Raw genomic sequence first — 15772 nt, forward strand, 5'->3', positions numbered from 1 at the left:
GTGTAAGACACAAAAGCACCCTGTGCACCGCATCCTGTGCACCACACCCTACACATCCAACCACGCTTACCAGCGGCGTCGCAGGTCAGACCGCTCCTCATCTGCTGGCATCATGTTGCAGCTCTCGCACACGGATACATTACACCACATCATACTGTCTACAAACATGATATCTGATGAAGTTGTCTGTTTTCCTTGTGTTTTTCTTGTGTCTCCTGTGATTCACGGTCAGTCTCCCGGATTGCCGCTCTACTTGCACACCTGCCATCAATTAGCTCATCACTTCTCCAACTCAGGTGTTGTGTCGAGTTCTGTTTCCGGTCGATAAGCGTTTCCTCCTACCTAAACCTAAACCAACCCTCCTAAACACTGAGTGGGGCGCTATCATTTTAACAGGAGGGAAACACTATTTGACGTGGGAACAGACTTCAACACAACACATGTTAGCAAAGAACCTATATTACCAACAAGTGGAAGTCAATTGTTTGTTTCATTGCCACATTAGCACCCAGCAGTAAAACTACGCTTCCGCCATTTTGGATTAAAAGCGACTACCGGAAGCTAGTAAAACGTCCGCCTGAAAAGTGCCGTACAAAACTAAAACAACATTATTTCTACTGCATTGTCATATTCTACGATAAAGTATTTGGGCCACATTGAGGAAAAAAAATACATCTGAGATTTCGAGAATAACGTCATAATATTACGAGAATAAAGTCATAAATTTACGAGAAAAAAAAGTAATTTATTCCTCCACAAAAAAAAAATATTTTCAAGGTCCTGATAGTTATGATAATGTGGTGCTGATACTGGAGATCAAATTGGACTGTTATGCAGATATTTAATATAGCTGTTACCCTCTGATGATGTAATCTGATACTATTCAGGATTCACATGTTTCACTTCCTCCACGGTTGTCTCCTCAACTGTAGTTGACAACTATTGAATTCTGGTCTTAATCATTTCTAACAACCAAAATCTTTTCGGATGGAGGTCCCTGAAGTGAAATGGGGGTCCATGACCTAATGTTTATCAATGTAGGGGTCCTTGAAACGAAAAAGGTTGAGAACCACTGCCATACACCTTTCACCCAAAAAGACCAGTGGTGACTAGTCAACATAATTTTTTTTAATTTATTGTGTCATCATTTATGTCTTTTAATCACCTGTGTAAGAAGCAAACCTTCAGATGTTATTTATTTTAAAATGATCAAATTAATTTCATCATTCACCCAACAATACTATTCCACAACTTAATATTAGCAGTAATACTCAAAATATGAATAAATGATCCTAAGTCTTAATCGTAAGACATTCACAACCCCATTTAAGTTTTACAATTACACCAAGTACCCTGTAATACATACAGCACATGTTAAAAGCTTAAAGATAGATTTTAACATTAGCTTGACTGTATATCACCCAGGTGTACATACAGTACAGTCAGTTGCCAGTTTATTTGGTTCACCTAGTTAAATCCATTTATATCACCGAAGGAAGACCAAATATTAGAAACACCTTTCAGTGCAACGCAATACAATTCAACAACATCACTGCCTCAAAAATGACCATAAAGTTGAATTATACATCTCCAAAATGGTTGCAATGAAAGCTGAACATTATAACTGAAAACATATAAAAACTGTGGTAGTATAGTGATAGTAATAGATGGTATATTCTATTTACCATGGTACAAGTAATGTGTCATGGCTGTGTCAGTGCTTTGACACAAAAATGTAATATTCTGCATTTGGTCGTACAAAACTTGCACTTTGTTGTATCGGCCTGCATTAGTTTTAGCTATGTATATGTACCTAATAAACTGGCAACTGAGTGTATATAGTATGTAGCTAACTTTACAAAACCAAAAGAACATTTTAAAATGTAAGTCTTCTTCGCACTAACATTCTCAGTTGATCCCCATTTAAAATGGTAAATTGAGCCCTAGGATTGTGATGCTAAAGCAAAGAAGAAGAGACTGATCTGCTCTGGTAGACAAAGACACAACAGGTGCTGCTGCTGGAGGCTGTGTGCTGTTGGTGGCTGTTTTCCGGACACTGTAGGAACAGGAGGCTACATTACCCACCCGATCCACAACCAGCAGCTCCACATCAGGCGAACAGCAAGACGAATTGTAGGACACCAGCGTTATGTTCTCGTTGCCAGCGGCCAGGCTGGTGTTCATGGTCCCGTTGCCAGCGGCCAGGCTGGTGTTCATGGTCCCGTTGCCAGCGGCCAGGCTGGTGTACAAGGTCCCATTGCCAGCGGCCAGGCTGGTGTACAAGGTCCCATTGCCAGCGGCCAGGCTGGTGCTCAATGTCCCGTTGCCCTGTCTGAGGCTAACGCGGTCGACACCCGTTCCGTTAGCCCCATCAGTCACCTGAACAGAGAGCTTCCACATTGATAAGCTGCAGATATCAGAGCAGTTGGACTGCAGGCTGAGCAGCTGGCACATCGGCGGAGTGAAATCAGTCACCTATGAGGTGAAAAAATAGATAAAGTCAGCTGGTTTCACATCAGTGATGGAACCAATAAACACTACGATGACAGGATTAAATAAGCTACAATGATCATTCACTGCCTTAAATGTACAGTGTGTAGGATTTGGCGGCATCTAGTGGTGTGGTTGCAGATTGCAACCAACTGAGTACCCCTCCGCTCACTCCTCCAAGACTACGGTAACTTGAGTCGCCGAGTGCAAAACTAAAGTTGTTCGCCTCGCTCAGAGGCCATCCTTACTATAACAACACTACTTTAGAAGCAATGGAAGTCAGACGGCGGCTGGCGGTACCACAGTTTTGCACTCTGCGGCTCACGTTACCGCAGTTTCACAAGCCACTACGGTGGCCTTCAGTTAACGTAAAAACGCGAAAGGCTCTATCTAGAGTCAGTGTTTGGTTTGTCCGTTCTAGGCAACTGTAGAAACATGCCGGAGCAACATGGTGGAAGATATAAATGGCTCATTCTAAGCTAACGAAAAAGATTTATTGAGATGTGATTTGTGATGAGTTACCTTTTTAAGGACAGTGAAGCGCTGCACTACATAGTTTGTGTCTGCGCCTCCCGAAGCCTCGGCCTCAATGGTCAGGGTGACGTCAGTACCAGACGGGGTGTTAGCAGGTGCGGTGATGTTCACTGTGCCGTTAGCACTGCCTCCAGTTGCCAGGACTAAACTGGACGGGAAAGTTAAACTAAAACCTTGGTCATTGGTCACTCGGATGGTGAAGGTTCCTCCTGCGCCGCTCGTCGTCACAGAGAAGGGAACTGAAAGTTGTGTTCCTGGTTCTAAGACGCTAATTGAATCAGGCTAAAAACGGAAGGAAAAGTCAGTATCAGTTTTATATTTAAAAGACTGTGGCAGAGCAACATATCTTAAAGTCATATCATAGGATTTTAGATGCATTTTACTTACAGTAGTAACAGTCACTGCAGATGCTTTGATGTTGGTGGGGAACTGCCTTTGGAAGGGCACTGGGGACGCTCCGGAGGAAGCATTGCTGCTCTGTCCCTTCACAAGCACCACAAAATCCTGTGCTGGTACCCTGTCAAACCGAGCTAAGAAGTCTCCTCCGCCCTGAGCCTCCACCTTGCCATTAACCTCTCCTGACCCCGACGATTCAACCAGAATGACTTCTGTCACCATGGCTGAGTCACTCCCGGTTATTGTCACGATCATGCTCCCATTAACACCTTCAGAAAAAGAAAACAAATCCACTGAAATATACTGAAGTGAATGGGCAAATTACTTTGGCATATTCAAATTCTGTTTCCTTTACCAGCTCTGGGACGATTGTCTACAACATCAAATCCTCCAAACAGGCCCTGCGATGCCTCCAAAAAGTCAAACAGGAAGTCAATGGGACTCTCACCTGAAAATAAAGAAAAGTTATAAGAAAAGAATATCAACCGAAGATGCAACATGCAGGACATAGCATTAGCATTGTGTGATTTGGATGAACCGGCCCTTCAAGGTAAGTGATAGTTACACCTAAAACAATAATAAAGTTAAGTAATAACAAAGAGTATAGGAGCAAAGAGGCAAAACTCCAGTGCTTTTTTGACAATAGCCACTAGATGGCGCTGCGGTAGTTCATTGCCATGGATGTATAAAGAGACATCTGTAAATTAGAGGATGATGTGTTTTTTTTTTAGGTAAATCAACTTCCCAGTACAAACTTAAATAGCCCTCATCTATATTGTTTTTTCGTAGTATGCATATTTATAATATTTCTATTGTTCAACACAGGCTGTTTCGGTTGAGACATTCAAATTATGACAATAGAATAGAAATCATTTTGTTTTACTTTTGTACAGCACTTTGTAGGCGGATGTTTAACTGGCTTCCGGTAGTCGCTTTCAGTCCAAAATGGCGGAGGCATAGCTCAGCTGCTGGGTGCCGACATTGCAATGGAACGAACAATTGACTTTCACTTCTTAGCAATATACGTTCTTTATAAGTTCTCACCTATGACCTTCAGCGAGTAGGGATTAGTTGACACCATTTTAATTTCCCAAAGTCCAGCTTGTGTGTTTAGCTGCAGCGTCTTGAAGTTTCCCACTGACTGGGATGCAGTGATCAGAGATCCTGTGGTGTTAGTGCTCTCCTGAGACACACCTAAAAGCAAAGTCATGGCAAGAAATGAAGCAAACTGGTTAAAAGGCCGAGAGTTAAACTAACTTTTTAATTTCTAACATTTCAGTTTCTTAGATGAGTTATGAAGTAGTAGCGTGCATCGTTGTCTACTGCACTTAATACTACCACCAGATGGGTCAGGAATTTTCACACTACGTGGCTTAAAAATACTTTTTCTATGCCAATACACAACATCAACATATTATTCTGCTTTAAAATGATTTTAGTGTGATTTGTAAATTATTGCTTATTAACTGCTACAATGATACAACACAGAAGTATCACCTGAGGGACTGATGAGAGTGAAGATGACAGAGCTCCCAGTGATGTAAACTGTGAGGTTTCTTACTGACTCATCAACTGTGAAAGTGAAATTTTCGGCCTTTCCTAGAGTCCTGGCTGCCTGCAGAAGGGTCACCTAGGAGGTTGAATGAAACTGGTGACGCAACTGCATTTTTTTTGGAACCAGAGAAGTCATTAGTGGCAAGTGAGAGTGTTAATACCAGAGAGGAGCTGGAGGACTGTGTTATGATGCTGGTGGCCTCTGGGAGCTGACTCTTTCTGACTACAATAGCCAGACCTCCTGACGCCTGAGCCAGGTCTCTGTACAGCTGGGCATCTGTTCTCACCATCCGTGGTGGTCGTCGTTGTTGATGTTGTTGATGTTGTTGATGTTGTTGATGTTGATCGCCACCACTCTGTCTTCGACGACGACGTCCCAATATGTCAGTAAGCATGAAGTTCACCTGAAAAAAAAACAGATAAAAGGGGTACGAAAAATTTGAGGTGTAAAGCCAACTCATAGGGTTTTACGTTTTAAAGAGGACCTATTATGCTCATTTTCAGGTACATACTTTTATTTTGGGTTTCTACTAGAACATGTTTACATGCACTAATGTTCAAAAAACGCTTTACTTTTCTCATACTGCTCTCCCCTCTAACTAGCTTTGTTCCAGTATCTTCATTCACGAATTTGCATTAAAATCGCGTTAACTTTGACAGCCCTAGTAATAACATACATAATGACATATGTTATGCACTCAATATTTTTTAGCTCTGCTTGCACCTTGTGATGGCTCTGAGGATGTTCAGTGTTGGACAGTCCACCACTTTGGTCCAAATATTGGATTAATTGTCACGAAATTTGATACAGATATTCACGTACCCCCGAGGGTGAATTTTAAATAACAGCTGATTCTTTAAACGTTTGGGTGCCATAATCAGGTCAATTATTATTATTATTATTATAATTTATGACAAAATATCTGCAAAACTACATTCCCGTCAGCCTCAGCTGAACTTCGTGTTTAATGCTAATTAGGAAATGTTATCTTGCTAACACGCAAAACTACAATGGAGAACATTACCTACTACTCATCAGTATGTTAACACTGTCACTGTGAGAATGGTAACATGCTGACTTTAGCATTTAGCTCAATACACTGCTGTGCCTACGTAAAGCCTCACTCAGTGTCTATACACTCTTATGACAGTACAGGCAAGTTTTTACATTATGAGTTTTTAATTTCTTTTACTTTACACTATCATTTTCTACACCATATGTTTTTGGAGAGAGTAGATACTCACCACTGACTTGGTCCGCTCGATGAGTGCGATCACTGTGCTTTTCAGGTGTTGGTCTTTAGCGGTTGCATCAGTGAAGAGGAAGATCTCAGAATTGGGAGGAGCACCAGTTAAAGCCAGCTGTATGAGCAAGAGAGGACAGCAATGATACAGTAGTTGTACTTTTCATTTTTTTTGTCTTATTATCAAGTTTTGCAGAAACAGATTTTGAAGTAGTCTCAAAGACATCACAGCACCTGAAGCCCTGAAAGACTCATTTCCGGAAGATCTCCTCCACCGCTTGCCGATAGTGAATTAATAGCATTCCTGAAGACGTTTGGGTCTGTAGTCCTTGTCAGTGGCCCAAAATCTGAGGTTCAAGTGGAGATTGGAAATATCAATTAGTTAAATCTTCATCTTGTGCTTGTGTTTGTTGAGTACTTTATGATTTACTGATACTGCCATTGTTCTTATTGTATTGCTGACATATTATTTGAACAATCATAACATTCCACATTTCATTGAGTTAGTTGCAGGTTAGCCGGTAAGCAGTTAAAGAGCAAATTCATAAATTTGATAGTGCAAACATCCTGTTACTTCGCTTCAGAGGGAAACTAAAATTACCGCGTTATGGTTGTATGCCTCAACCAACCAGTCAAGTTACAGTTTACATCCATGTCAGTCCAAAATGTCATCACTTCATCATTTTATCCTCTTAGACATTTGTGTGAAATTGTCATAATTAGCACATGGATTCTTGAGTTGTGGTGTTTCACGTTTCAAAGGTCACAATGACCTTTGACCACCAAAATCGAATCAGTTAATCCTGGAGTCCAAGAGCACATTTGTGCAAAATTTGAAGAAATTCGCTCAAGGCGTTCCTCCGATATAGCATTCACTAGAACAGGATGGACGTGAGGTTACAGTGACCTTGACATTTGACCTTTGACAACAAAAATTTTATAAGTTCGTCCTTGAGTCCAAGTGGATGTTTTTATACCAAATTTGAAAAAATTCTCTCAAGGTGTGTTCACAAGAATGGAGCGGATGTACATACAGTACATATGTACAGATGAACAACCCGAAAACATAATGCCTCCGGCCACGGCTACTGCCGGCGCGGAGGCATAAAAACAAGTTAGACAGGATTGTAAAGTCTACTCTGGGGCATTAAGAGCCTACCTGGATCGTTGAAAGGTACAAGAATGTAAGCTGAGGGCTCATCTTCTGTTCCCACTTTACTGTTGATTAAAGAGGAAGTGAGGTTCCTCACTGCTGCAATGTCATCGCTCATGCTTCCTGTCGTGTCGATCACGAAGCAAAGAGCTTTACCTTTGGAGATTCCCATCATCCTGAGGGATTAAGAGAGAACGGAAACAAAGAGATAAGAGATTTTTAAAAAAACTTTGGGATCCATCTCCTTACAGTACATAACTGAAACATGCAGAATGGGTTTCATACTGGAGGAACGGTCGGTCACCAGCAGCCCCTCGAATGTCCTCCAGCAGCTCACTGGTTGCAGCAATCGCCAACCTCGCTGCTTGCTTGTGGAGGTGTCCATGGCTGGAGGTCAGAGTGTCTTTGTTGATCCCACCTCTGGGTTCGATTTTACTTGTTTCATCATGTTTATCTCCATGGCTGCATTTTCCTGTTAGAAATAGAATAAAATGTTTCATACAGCTTTAAATATCTCTCTTCTTTAGAGAATATCAGGGAAGAGACTATTCTGAATGTGTGTTTTTAGCTAGCAGCATGGCTCTAGGGATAATAATAATAAATTAAACACAATTCTTTAGGTAGGCCGGTACGTATGTCATTTACCTGCTGGTTTGGTGGATAAATCAGGCACAAAATCAAAATATCCCGAGGTAAGTATCTTTTCCTGTAGGATATCCTCCAAAATGTTGTTCCTGCAGTCGTCTCCATTACAGTTGCGACAGGTTGCTCTAGTTACAGCTGTGGGAAGGAACAACGGGTTAGTATTTTCTTTAATAAAATTATATCTCACCCTCCAATTTCTTATTGTTTCGGTAGCCTAACACAGCCAAGCACACACTGATATTACATGATCTCGTTACCTGCTATGTTACCAATATTGGTTCCTGGTCTGATCAGATTGGAGTTTGGGAGTTTGTTTTCCATCTCCACCCAGTTACTATGACTGTAGAAGTCCTACAGTATTATTCAAAAAAGAAAGACAAGTTACCGGGAAATACAACACAATAGCAGCGTCTATATTACATCTCTTCATACCAAGATCACGTTTCAGAACTCTTCACTAAGCCATTTTTAAAGATGTTCCCTTGGCTGTTGCACATAAATTGTAGTGCATACAATTTGTGTACGAAACTGTTAAAAATACTGCAATGAAAACAAAACGAATAATAGAAAGAAGGCTACCTGTAAAAGGTGGCAGATTTCTCCCAGTTGTTCTCTCGCCGCCTCAAAGTTCTCCCGCTGGTTGCTGGCCTTCACAGCTGCTAATCCGTCTGTGATGATTTGCCGTCCCTCTGCAAAATTCTCATTGTGAAAGTGATAGCGTGGGTCAAAGAAAAGATGAAAGTCTACTCGCCGATTCCTTGTCTGAATTAATTTGATGGTTTTGCGGAAGCTCTTGGATGATTTTGACGCTTCACATGCAGCAACAACAGACTCAACAGTCAAAGTCTGTGGACACACACAATTAATAATGAATAATTATCAATTATACAGGCACTGGTCATTTGAAATAAAAAGTTGGTAACACTTAATAATAACTGTCATTAATAAATGGTAAATTGACAGTTAATTAAACATTCGTTAATAGTTATTTTACTGTTAACAAACAATGGAATGATAATTAATATGATTTACTTATCAGTAATTTTGTTGTTTTAACAGTTTATTGTTGTACACATTATAACATTTTATATACTATATTAAGTATTTGTTAATGATTACCAGATGATTTGTAAACCTTTAAGAAATTGTTTGTAAAATATCAATAAACATTACATAGATATTTGCAATTCTTAATGGTTAATAATTAGTTTGTAAACGTCTATAAACATTGTTTGGATGGCTATTATAAAGTTGCAACTGATGATTATAATACCTTATTAAATGGTTATTAAATACTTTGTAAAGCGTCTATAAACATTATTTAGATAGTTAATACTTTGTTAATGGTTACTAATTGGTTTCTGGTCCATCTTTATATGTAATGTTTATATATGTTTTACAAACATTTTTTTTACATTTTCTGAATCATTTGGTTATCACTAACACATACTTAAAGCAGCAGTTGGTGGAAATGGAGCAAATAGGATTAAAAAAAGTTATTTTTATAAAACGGTCACTATATCCTGACAGAAGTGCATGAGACAGGTAATCTGAAAAGATCATGAGCCTCTGGAAATACCAAACACCGCCCACCAGCTGGAGCACAGCCAATAGGAATGCTCTCTCTCTGAAATGACCTGTGATTTTTTAAGGCTTGAAACAGAGCCATGAGGAAGTGCAGAAATCTAGTTTTCTCTCAGAACACTTGAATTACAATATGCTGAAAGGTTATTATGATGCCAAAAATATTCTGCCTACTGCCACTTTAATAAAGTAAATCAAATGTTATAATGTGTGTAAAAAATAAACTGTTAATAAATAGTTTACTAATGAATGAAATTCATTCATCATCTCAGCTATTATACCATATATAATTTATAAACTTATTATTCCACATTACACAAACTAATGATAAAATAGTATAAATCATAGCATTACTAATAATTAGTAAACAATATTAATTATCATTTCATTGTTTGATAACAGTAAAATAACTATTAACTTAATTTTAATTAACGATCAATTTACCATTTATTATTGATGGTTATTATAAAGAGTTACCACAAAGTCAATATAATATTATACATAATTGATATATGTAATAATTGAAAAAATATAATTGATATCAATGAATTTAATCCTTACAGGAAAAATGAAGTCTTTGCCCTCAGCCAGGGCCAGAGAGCGGCACGCCTGTGCAGTGACATTTAGGATGGCTTCCTCAGTGATCTCCTGATGATTCACAGAGACTCCACTGAATATATCAAACCCGAAAGCTCCAGTCTGCAGAAGTAGGAGACCCAACACAGCCAACCCAGACATCGCTGCAAAACCTGTCAGAGAGATTAAAAAACACAGCTAATTATACTGCTTATCAAAGATGGTCTATGAGGCTAACACAGTATTATTCAGTAGTCCAGAGAGTCAACTACAGATTACATTTGGTAATCCCTTTATTCATCCAAGAGGCTGATCCCTGAAGATTTAGTTGACAGGTTAACATTTCCCCTTAATTCATATTTTACCAAACTGAATTTGGTAAAATTTCAGATAAACTTTACTTCTTGCACACAAAGTTATTACAAAGATTTTTTTTAGTTAACCAAATATATAATTTCTTCTTGAGTTGACAAACCCTTTGATAGAACTGGATGTCAATAAATTTGTTCCTAATGACTTCATAACATTTTCTGTTTAAATGAGTGCTTTTTAAATAATAAATTCCACACACTAAGTAAGTAAATAACAATCAGAGGACAAGTTTAGATTTTTTTAGTTAACCAAATATATAATTTGTTTCCTGAGTTGACAAACCTTTGCATAGAACTGGATGTAACGCAATAAATAATTGTTACCACAACAAATTCCCTCCGGCACTCAAAAAATCAGAGCAGCTCACACATCATTACTACAACAACAACTCATTATTTCACATTTACACAAAATGCACATTGATATGGATTTGGCATCTGGTTTTCTGGTCATTTGATGATGAATTCTAAGTTAAAGGACAACTAAAGGTTATTTATTTTATAAACGTTTATCATTATAATAAAAATGTACATTCTTACATCCTCAAAATTCCAAGACTTGGAAACAAAACACTAAAACAGTGACTAAAATTGATACTAACTAATCAATTTAACTTATTAAATGTAGTCTCAACAGTGTTGCATCATTAATTTAGATGCTGATTCATATTAAAAAAATATATACAAATCTGACTTTATAATGATCAGATATGAATATACTGTACCTTAGGGCTTGATGTCGTCTTGTGGACCCTCTATTGGGACAGCTAAATTTATAATGCTCCATGTCCAGGGTGGAGCCTTGACTGGAATTGACTGGTCTGACCTGTTGCCTTGGCATGAGAACACATCCTGGTTATGATACAAATGGATACCCTCCATGTTTCTTTCACTAGGTTCTAGTGACTAGAAGATATAGTTACATCTAAAGTGGCTCGTTATCACAAAAAGCAAGTAGCCTCCTACTTTTCCCATTACAACACCAAACTGATTCATAAAAGATATCTTAAGGTGGTTAGTTGGTATATCTTTTGGATGATATTACATATAATATTATGTGATACTGGTATTGGTAGGGGCTGGGGATAAAACAGAAGGACACCAAGGCACAAATCATATCAAACACTGCAGGCAGAAACCTGCAGATACAAACTGGATGCTTTAAGATTTACTGTTCTTATATGTTTACAGAGCTCCGTTTGAATTTTTTAATTTTCACCGGCTTCAGTTTGCCCTGTTATGATTCAAGCACATTTTTTATGCTAAATGCAGTTCCTGTGAGGGTTTCTGGACAATATTTGTCATTGTTTTGCGTTATTAATTGATTTACGATAATAAATATATACATACATTTGCATAAAGCAAGCATATTTGCCCAAATCCATGTTGATAAGAGTATTAAATACTTGACAAATCTCCCTTTAAGGTACATTTTTAACAAATAAAAAATGTGCAATTAATCGCGATTAAATATTTGAATCAATTGACAGCCCTAATATTCACAGGTGAACTGAGGAAAGAATACAAAAGAAGTAACAGCAAGGTCAAAGACTATAATCATGTTAACATTAATGGGACAGATTTGTGTGGCCTGTGTTTGCTCAGTGTCTATCTGAACTTGTGCTTGCAGTAAATGATTTATGGAGGGAGGAGAAAGGGTGTAGGGGAGGAACAATTTACATGACCCACTATTTCCTCCAGTTCTCTTTTTTTTATGTTTCTTTGATTGCCAATTGTTGAAGACTTAAAAAACTGGAGAAAGAATGTCTCACTGGTACATGAAGCAACAAGGCAGGCGTTTCTAGAATATGGGGCTCAGATGTTACTGAGGAAATCACAGCGACACTTCGTAGAGAAAACATTGGATTTTATGTGAAACTACAATCTTCTTTACTTACCAATGGCATAATTTCTATTGGAACATTTGTTCTGTTTGTTCCCGTCGCTGCTACTTCTGCTGCTTTCTCTGGCTCTGCGCTGGCCCAGGTTACGTTGTTGGACCACGCTGGCTGTCAGGGCTACAGGCTGGAGACTCTGGGTCATTATCTGCCTGATCCTGGAGCTGCCACTAGACAGGAATATAAGAGCATGGACCGAGGAGACCGGATCACCAGGAACAGATATTTCGTCTGGGTCAGGTCAGGCCTCAGATGGTCCCAGGTTCATCTGCAAACCCACTGCGCTGGCCAAATATCTGCTCCGGCACTGCGGCTCTCTGGCCAGGCCGAGACTGGCCTACTGGCCCAGGGGAGACCCCCACCTCCAGCCTCTGTCCAGCCTGCTGTGTGGACAACATGGAGACACATTACAGTTCACTAGAGACAATCTCTTACTGAGAGACGGGGGGGATTGTGGCTCTGGACTGGGCGGTGGGAACAAGACTGGGTGAGGTGGTGGGGAGGAAGAGGTGGGAGGGGAGGAAGGAGCATCAGTCAGGAGGAAAGGCGCTAGGCTGCTTCACCGCGACGCCTCCTGTCCTCCTCCTCATCCCTGAGTCCTGGGGAGGGATGACTCCCCACCTAAAGGTGCTGTGCCATCAGGCCGTGCGTCAGGGCTTTTATGTGGTGGTATTTCATGCTCGAGGCACAGCGGGGTGCCCGCTGACCACAGCGCGACTGACTGAGTTCGGAGACCCAGCTGATCTTGAGCAGGTATAGAAAGACGGCAGGTGTACACTCCTTTTTTATCATGTCATGTTTTGTTGTTTTTTTGAGATGGTGAGTTTAGTCAGCCAATTAGACTGTTGTCAGGCCATTAAATAGGCGTTATCGGTTGCTATAACACTATAGATGTGGCTCAACAGGGGCCTACAACACCCATTAGTAGGGTTTATCACCTATTCACATGGTAGATCACCGAACAAAGGAATAAAAGAACACGACAGCGACCTCTAGTGATCGTAGTAATTATGGCAGGAGCAGAAGAGGAACTGAGGCACTGTAGTATAGACAGTGTGAAACTCAAAACGCCCGTGTGAATAGAACAACATGTAGTTGTCTTTGTGTTCACAAGTGTTAAGTTTCACTTTCGAAAAAGTTATTTTAAGCCAAAACACAATGTTTTTCCCTAAACTTAACTAAGTATTTTTATTGTCTAAACCTAAAGAAGCCTTTTTGTTTATCAAAACGTGACGTTTCATGCAGTTTTACAACGTGTTGCTTTTAAGTTTTGCGTAGTAGTAAGCTTTAGTAGGCCCCTAATGACCCATATCTATGGTGCTTATAGTGACCGATAACTGACTGTTGGTTGGACAAAATAAGTAATTTAAATACACCACTTTGCTCTCTGGGAAATTTACATTTTTCACTATTTTTTTATGTTTAAGCACATAAAAAATAATCAACAGATTAATGGATGATTCCAATTATCTGCAGCCCTTTTTCAAATCCAATAGACAATGCACAAAATACAGTCTTATGCAAATAAAATATCTACAGCCATGCTAGCAGCTCTGTGAGAACTTACCAAAGTTATTGGGATTCAACCTCTGGGGACCAAGAATATCAAAATTTCACTGCAATCCTTCAAACAGTTGTTGATACTTCAGTCTGGACCAAAGTGGTGGACCATCAGACACATTGCCATCAATAGATGCTAGATGTTAACATGGCTAAAATCAACATTTTGTTCATTCAATGACTTTACCTGACATCTTCTTCTATTTTCAGGCGGTGGCTTATGTCCACAGCTGCCACCCGTCCTCTGTCATGGTTGCAGTGAGTGAGGGTTCAGGCTCAGGGATTCTTCTTTCCTACTTGGGGGAGTCTGGATCGAGTTCACACCTGACAGCGGCTGCAGCCATCTCACCTGTGCTCCAGGGACAACTGTGGTTTGAAACCACCATGCCCCCCATTTATCGCTGGGGGGTGTTGCACCATCGGCAACTGCAGCTCAGGAGGTATGAGAAATCAAAGCAAAATGTATTAATAGTAGTTATGACATGATGTAATATGAAAAGGACCCCAAAAAATAAAACGTATTTCTTCACTTGGCATCATAAAGGTATGCAAGTTCCTTCAGAGGAGTCCTGGATGTGGACCGGGCCCTCAGCTGTTCCTCCCTCAGAGACTTTGAGGAAACTCTCTCCTGCTCTTCAGCCCAGCCTCAGCAGAAGGCTCCCAGACCTCCAATAAGCTCTCTAAACTCTGGATTGAGCTCAGGATCTCATTCCCCACGGGGCCTGGCACCCTCAGTGGCCTGGGCACTGGGAGAGAGGGCGTACCCAGCCAAGGACTGGGACAACTACTGGGAGAGGAACGAGCCACTGAGAGACGCAGATGAGGTGGCGGTCCCTGTGCTCTGCATCCGCAGCCGTGACGATCCCCTCCTCCCGCCTGCCTCCACGTTGCCCCTTGACCTTTTCCAGAGCAATCCTCATTTCCTTCTGGTGCTGACGGACAGAGGAGGGCACTGTGGGTTCACTCTGGAGCGCCGAGAAGAGATGGAGGGAGGATGGACTGGAAACGAGGTGGAGGAGGAAGGTAACTGGAGTAATATTGTGGTTCTGGAGTACTTCAGAGTGGTGTCTGATTTCCTTAAAGGGGAAGAGAGGGATGGGGTGAGCCTGGATAGTCCACTAGGAGAATATAGTGTAGGGCAGAAGAGCCGGACCAGCAACATGGCTGCGTCTCGCAGGAGGAGAGCCAACATGATGAGGAGACAAAGACTGCAGGTGCCTGAAGAGAGCAGCGCGGATGCAGAGGAAGAGAACTTCACCTGGAAGAGGTCGTACACACGATGAGGAGGAAGAGGATGAGATCTGCAGAGACACACTTTGGACAATATTTGGGGGTTTTTTCCTTCTCAAGTTACATCTGTAGCTGGATGAAAGCACAGTCCTACAAACAACTGGAAAAGAAAGCTGATGGAAACAAAAAAAAAAATTAAGAGGACTAATGATCTTTGGTTAAGACAAACAAAAACACTCAGAACATGGCTCTACTCGTTTGAAACTCCAACAATAATTCTTTGGAAAACAAAAATGTGTTACTTACTACAGCAACAACTTTTCAGGCAATGTTGCTCCTACAAAAGAGGTTAAAAAGAGAGGTTATGCAAATTAAACAAGCAGTTTGAGGTTAAACACAATTCAAAGAGTTGCACTGTATCAATTAAAAATTGTAATATAATGACAATGATGGTGAACAGTGTAAAAGAATTCAAATATTTAGGTTAGGTTAAAGGTTTTTTGCTCCTCACACACAAAATCACAATGTGACAAAGAA

The 15772-nt window shown here is 40.3% G+C and overlaps 2 protein-coding genes across 2 annotated transcripts; one reads left to right on the forward strand and one right to left on the reverse strand.

Annotated features, from left to right (window-relative positions):
• Positions 1–1763: 1763 nt before the first annotated feature.
• LOC141753391 (von Willebrand factor A domain-containing protein 7-like) lies at positions 1764–11707 on the reverse strand. The gene is made up of 16 exons (XM_074612023.1): positions 11273–11707; positions 10162–10349; positions 8596–8862; positions 8274–8367; positions 8017–8151; positions 7657–7843; positions 7378–7547; positions 6453–6565; positions 6220–6336; positions 5136–5378; positions 4918–5050; positions 4465–4614; positions 3776–3868; positions 3412–3689; positions 3013–3306; positions 1764–2475 (listed from the first exon to the last, which is right to left on the reverse strand). Exons 2-16 carry the CDS (start codon positions 10336–10338, stop codon positions 1924–1926), a joined length of 3003 nt encoding a protein of 1000 aa, XP_074468124.1. The 5' UTR covers positions 10339–10349; positions 11273–11707; the 3' UTR covers positions 1764–1923.
• Positions 11708–12417: 710 nt separating this feature from the next.
• Positions 12418–15422, forward strand: LOC141753138 (protein ABHD15). The gene is given in 4 exon segments (XM_074611519.1): positions 12418–12888; positions 12890–13198; positions 14216–14445; positions 14550–15422. Coding segments are annotated over 4 exon segments (1749 nt in total). The 3' UTR covers positions 15289–15422.
• Positions 15423–15772: the final 350 nt, after the last annotated feature.

The sequence above is a fragment of the Sebastes fasciatus genome, chromosome 16 (assembly GCF_043250625.1).
Source record: "Sebastes fasciatus isolate fSebFas1 chromosome 16, fSebFas1.pri, whole genome shotgun sequence".
NCBI lineage: Eukaryota > Metazoa > Chordata > Actinopteri > Perciformes > Sebastidae > Sebastes > Sebastes fasciatus.